Raw genomic sequence first — 6626 nt, 5'->3', positions numbered from 1 at the left:
AAAGAGAGAGAGAGAGAAAGAGAGAGAGAGAGAGAGAGAGAGAAGCAAGAACATAGTAAGAAAATCAACATAATATACGCATGCCTTTGTCAGGAGGAAGACCCAAACAGAAGCATCAAGAAGAAGTTCCTGGGTGACAGCAACTACTTCGACCCGGTGGCCCTGAAAGAACAGGACATCCTGAACCCTGGGAACCCGGAGGTGGCGGCTGTGTACAGAGAGAAGGTCTACTACTTCTCCACCAATGAGACCAGAGAGAAGTTCTTGGAGGACCCCGCGCAGTACCTCACCAAAGACAGTCCGCTCAAGGTGAAGACAATGCTGACAACTTTGCTGTTGTTTGTGGTTGTTGTTGTTGTTGTTGTTGTTGTTGTAATGCCGATGGTTGTTGTTGTTGTTGTAGTGGTGATGGTGATAGTTGTTGCTGTTATTGTTGTTGTTGTTGTAGTGGTGATGGTTGTTGTTGTTGTGTGTGTGTGTGGTAAATGTTTTGAGACCCGAAGAGCGTACCCTTCGCCAGGGCCTCCGCCTCCCTTGGGTTGTTGTTGTTGTTGCAGTGATGATGATGATGGTTGTTGTTGTTGTTGTAAACAGTCTATAACTAGTGGTTGTGGTGGTTGTCGTTGCTGCTCTTGTTTTTGTTGTTGTTGTTGTTGTTGTTGTTGTTGTCATTAGCACTTTACAGGTTGTGAAAGTGGTTGTTCTTGTGGTTAATATATTGGTAGTTGTTGTTGGTTTTGTTGTTGTTGTTACTGCTCCACAGATTGTGGTGGCAGCTGTAGTTGGTGATGTTTTTGCTACTGTTGTTGTGATCATTGCTGCTGCCGATATCATTATTGGACACTTGGTCTAATCACAAGTTGCACGCATACAACAACCAGTGTTGACTGTGTTGCAGCCGCCTCCCATCCGTCTGCTCATCCTGGGAGCTCGTGGGGCTGGCAAGTCGCTGCACGGCCGGCACCTGGCGGAGAAGATGGGCATCTTCCACATCTCCTTCAGGGAGAGGCTCCAGGAGCTCATCATTGCCAAAACCAAGAAAAAGATCGGCCCCGAGTTTGAAGAGGAAGAGGAAGAGGAGCCTGATGATGAAGAAGAGTGAGTAAAAAAACTCAAAGTGTTATGGCGGTTATCTATATATATAAAAGTGGACTTGGGAGGCTTTGTGCACGAACTCCTCCCACGGCTGTTCCCGAGCGGAGCACTTAGTTACCTGAGGAGTTGACCCGGTCAACCATGCCGCGCCCGGGTGGTCATGGAGGTCACTTTGACCTTTTCTCTACGGGTGAACTGTTGTGACTAAACACTTTTTATACAGTTTAATTGCTTCATTGTGGCTTTTCCCATCAACAAATCAACGTGAAATTACTATCAACAGATAGAGGCATTCTTGGACTGTACAGCTAATAACTTTTTATTAGTATTCTTTACAGGGTACCTTTTAAAACATGGGTGCAATTGAGGGCATCTATGGGGAAAATTGTTTCATAGATCTACTTTTTAAATTTATGATATTTTAAAACGTGAACACCAGATCTCTAAAATAATCAGTGGTATACATCAGTGACATGGTGAGCTTTCAGAAACACTTACTTTTGGTTTGATTCATTCAGAAATGGGGAAATTGTAGAAGATTTACTGCTGTCCAATTAATTAAATGAGAGATTTTTCGTTGTTTCCTCACTGTTTTCACAAATATGGAACTTGTAGAAGTAGAAGGTTCACTGCTATCTAGTTCCATGAAACAAGAGTTTCCTCTTTGTCTCCTCACAGATAGAGCTGCTTACACTACATTCACAAACACATAACATATGAATACATGTACTTATATCAATAATTGCAAAAGTGTCGCAGGCAAGTTGTCTTCCTCTTTATTTCCTTTCAAAATTGCTGACTAAGAGTGGACGCATTTTGCGGTCTGTGAGCTTCAGTAACAGCTTTCAACTGTTTCCATTTCTTTAATTCCCACTGTCCTCTTCTCCAGTTTTTCGATGCTGGAGTGAATAAGTTCGCCACCCTGTTCGCCCATTAAACCCAGGCCAAATCCATGTCCTTAAATAGAAGGCAGACAGTGGTGCTCTAATATGAGTTGTTTGGGTGTGACTGTGTTTGGAGATAGTCATCTGTATAGCTTCAAACATGCACAAACTGCTGTTCTTTATAATATAATGTCAAACTCAGTTTCTTGTATTTTATGTGTAAGAGATGAGGTGGTGTACTTCAGCATAGCTGTTGTTTAATAAATCAGATTTGTCTGCTTGCGTGGGCTGCATCTATGATGTTTTGGTTAGATGTAAGAGCTGCTGTGTGTGAGCAAATGTGTTTTGTGATGTTTGTGTACACTGGGCGCTTCAAGAATTGGTGACAATGGTTTCCTATCAGAGATCGGCTATGGTGAGGTCTCCAGCTGTGTTAACTTTCTTCAATACTTTTTTGCGCAGCAGAGTTGCTTCTCGAACGTGTTCCCTTGAGCGGTATAGATCTAAGCTCTGTACACATTAAATTGTTGCACATTTCACAGGAATGTGTGTCTGCACTATCTGTGTCCACGTTTACGCCATATATAGAATACGAGGAAGTCATTTTTTAAACTTACACAAAAATATGTGCTCTGGTTTGCCTTCTTCACTTTTTTACTTCTGGCCCCGCATGTTCTACTTCTACACAGGGGTTGTTTTTTTAAACCCGCAAGACGTAGTTCCCGGAGTGTTCCATTTTCCCTCTTGTAGCAGACTCTCCTAACACTTGTCGATAAAGAATCGGGGAAAGTGAAAGCGGGACCTCAGGTGAATACCGCGCGGGGCAGTACGGCGGCCGGGAAAATATTACAGGGTGAAGTAACAAAACTCGCCGCCCTGTTAAAGTTTTCCAGTGAATCTAAACAATTTTTTTTCACAAGTAAATTCCTGACTGACTCTTGATACGGCAGACACAAAAATGATGACAATCTGCGTTTCACGAATGGAAAAAAGTCCTGATCTTTGTAGCAATCCGAGAAATACGTGCAGCACAAGGTAGGGTTAAGTACAGAGGCAGTGTGTGATCACGGTTAGAACTAGAACCAAAGTAAAGGAAGCGGGTTATTTGGGAGAGTCTGGGCTTTCATTTGATACCTCACACTCCCATAGTGATAGATAAGAGAGGACATTTACAGGGGTCTAAATCAAGTGAAAATTATAGACTTCTACTCAAAATCGGCTAACAGCGCTATCGCCCAGGAAGCGATGCGTGGCCCGGCTGTCAGGTGGGATTTATGACCCCGGGAGGTCAGCGGACGGGTCAAACTAAGTGCTCCGCAAGGATAGTAGAACTGAACAGCCGTGCTCCCTTATTACCTAACCCACACTGTTGAAACATTGCAGGCGTCCACAGCATCCACGTGGCTAAGACCTAACTTTTAAAGATCCACGCGAACTGCTTTCCCTGATTTTTCCAAAATGTCTTCTCACAGAATCTTGGGAAAGTCTGTCTTCTAAGACACCATTGTAAGCAAGTGAGGTTTCCATTCACTATCCGTGCGCACTGTTCCACCCCTTTGGAATTCTGGAGTGTACAACCCCGAAAGCAGAAGAGAGAATCAATCTATACATCTATTATATATTTGGCAACTTGGAAACATGTGTGCCACTTTTCTCTCAAGATTTTTTGCTCCATTTCATTTGAGTGTAAATGTAGTAGGCCAATGACTTTCAGTTGATGTTAATGCACCGATCATTCCTTTCATCGAAAGGGGGCCCAACTAGTCTACAATATAGACAACACAGGGATCAACAAGTGTGGAATTCATTCATTCAGTCATTCATTCATTCATTCTTTCATTCATTCATTCATTCTCTCAATCATTTATTTATTCATTTATTCATTTATTTATTTAGTACGATGCCAGTCTTGTAGGAGGATTGTTTTTTAACTCATTCGCTACGCCGAGCCGTGGGGGGCGGCGCGGCTAAAGTGCCGTCAGTACGCTAAGCCGCCCCCGGTGGCTCGAGAACCGACGTTCAATTTTAGCTTGGTTTCTATTCCAATCCACATATCCATGTTAAAATAAAGGTCATAATATAAAGTTGACTTCCGGGTCAAGCGTTTCCACCGAAAATCGAAAGTTTTGATTCAGTTTTGAAACACGATTTCGAAGTTTATGCGACATTGTTTTATCGCGAAACCCAAATTATAGCCCAGACACCAGTCTTAGTACTTTTACACAACAAAATGTATCATTATTTTGCTCACTAAAGAAGTGTAGGACTCTTATTTATAATATTGATACTACTGGACTCAAATTGCCAGTGCACTGTAATTGAGAAATCAATATTTTTGAGTGCTAGATTCTAGATCTAAGCCTAGATTTCTAGATCTAAATAGTCAAAATATTTTTTTTCTCCCCAAAATCACTACTTTTTCTCAAAAAGTACCTCCCAAGACATGTATAGGTTTATTCCAAATGCAATTCTGAATAATTCCATATAAGATACGAGTGTTTTTTTCTGTTTGGGATCCTTTTTTCAAAATTATTTTAAAAAAATTTTTTTTTTCAATATCGGAGGTTATGATCCAAGTGTACAAATATTATGGAATGTATATAAATAACTGCTCATTTTTCAATACTTTCCTGTTCTATATACAGTTATGGTTATTTTAATGTATAATTTGACTAGGTGCAAACATATTTTTTGAGTTTCATCTGAGATTATAAAATTTTTGTTTTCAAATTTTATCCGCTGCCAATCACAATTGTGTTGCATAATCGCCTCTTACAGGAACCCAAGTTGAAAAATACTCAAATAAACAATACAGATGTATTCTACAAACTATACTGAAAATGTTGGTATATAATATGTTGATATTTATTTGAATTTATGGCCCCCAAGACCTGTGAACTGCGCACTAGTCATCATCTCATATCGCCCTCCCGAAAAAAATTCTTCCACAAGCCGAAAATAATACGTAGCGAATGAGTTAAGTGTCTAATCCTTATACTCTCATTCAAGGATGCTTTCCCCTCATATTACTGCTCTTTTCCTTCCAAGTTCTTAAGTAATTTGGATCTTTTTAAAACTTGTGTTGTGGTTCCCAAAGCGTGATAAAACCAGAACACTTAAAAGCTCCCAAGGGTCAACGTACAAATTTGCCCCGTCATGCGTTGTGGTTTGTTCTGTGTTCAAAAGGGTGGCGGTAGAGCACAATATAGAGTGTGGTCTAGTCTTCAGGGTTGAAACTTTCCATTATCTGTTTGTGGCTGTGTCTGTAGCAGTTGTGTTAGTCATGTTGTTGTTATTGTTTCTGTTGTTGTTGTTTTGTGTTGTTGTTATCAATCCAGCAACAGCTTTGCTCTCTTCCTTCTCGGAGGGAGAAGTGTAGTTCTGATGTAACTAAGGGCTGTGTTGGGTTGCTCATACACACATAGCCTGTTAGTTTCCCTCCTTCACAACCATTGTCTGGTTCGTTTCTGTAAGTGTTTTACGGCACTTGCAACACAATAAGGTCTTATCAGTGCCGAAGATTAGAGATGTTATGAGGGAATAACAAACACAAAAAAGAAGGAGAGATAAGGATGATAGATGTTTGATAGGAAAGAAGGAGCAGACCACACCTGGGGACCCTCCAACCTCCCACATTGTCTGGTTTTGATTTAGATCATTTAGGATGCAGGATTTAACCCTGCCTGTTAAGCCCAACTCAGACTGAGAGGGATACAACATCCTAGTTGAAATACCAAAGTACTCTATAAAAATTCTCCCCTCATGGGAATCAAACTCGGGTCTTCTGTGTGCAACAGGAAAGCACCTAACTGCCTGTCAGGCTCTGAAGAATCCTATCTTATCCGACATTCATGATAACGTAGTCATTCCGGTTGACTAGGCCAATGGGATTACTTAAAAATAACAACTAAACTATAATATGCACTTTGGTTACTCTATACTGAATTTGGACTGTTTTACATTGATCACAAAATGTGAATTCCCAGTTAATTTTTGTTTAAATTCTATTTCTGAAAAAAGATATTTAGTGGGGAACACTAATGGGAGTGTGTACAAAGAGCAGCTGAAAAATACGTTTGGGGTGTGAAAGAACTCAGAAACAACGGTATTCAGACTGACAAATGCATCAATTATCAGTTTATTTTCCAGAGACAGGAGAAAGGAGACATTGATCGGCTTGGATTTTTGCCCTGTTCAGTTTTAAGAATTTGTTTTGATTTCGATTTTGTGTTTGTTTCTAGGAGAAAAGCTTAATCCTAGTTTCATGTTTTTTCTTTTTTGGAAGTTTGTAATTGTGGGGTTTGAAAAAAAAAAAACCTTCAATTTGGCTCGAACTCAAACTGGATCTTTGGGAAATTTTATATTTGTTGTTCCTTCCAAATTTTGTTTCCTTGGTTCGCAGACCATCTACCTTAGGGTATAAATTCAAAAGAAATCACTTGGTAAAAAAGAAAAAAACAATTACTACAATGTAAAAGGCCACATACTACATTCTGTAATACCTGTAAACATTATTTATCCTTTAAAAAACCTTAATAGTGGCAAAGTGCCATGTATATTCTAGTTTTCAGTCAAATAAAAAAAGACTTTTTGATCGTTGTCTTTTCTGGAATCATAAGGTTTGCTTTCTTATAAGGTGGACACTTT

The 6626-nt window shown here is 40.0% G+C and overlaps 1 protein-coding gene across 1 annotated transcript in view; it reads left to right on the top strand.

Moving 5' to 3' along the window:
• Positions 1 to 6626, top strand: part of LOC101859539 (adenylate kinase 9) — a gene marked incomplete in the record, with an annotated part of 54190 nt that overhangs the window by 27632 nt on the left and 19932 nt on the right. Inside the window, 2 exon segments of the mRNA XM_013089691.1 lie at positions 94 to 309; positions 899 to 1098. Coding sequence (XP_012945145.1) covers positions 94 to 309; positions 899 to 1098 — 416 coding nt within the window.

The sequence above is a fragment of the Aplysia californica genome, unplaced genomic scaffold (genome assembly GCF_000002075.1).
Source record: "Aplysia californica isolate F4 #8 unplaced genomic scaffold, AplCal3.0 scaffold00026, whole genome shotgun sequence".
Lineage (NCBI taxonomy): Eukaryota > Metazoa > Mollusca > Gastropoda > Aplysiida > Aplysiidae > Aplysia > Aplysia californica.
Note: the sequence above shows the minus strand (reverse complement) of the source record. Positions and strands in the feature narration are given on the sequence as shown.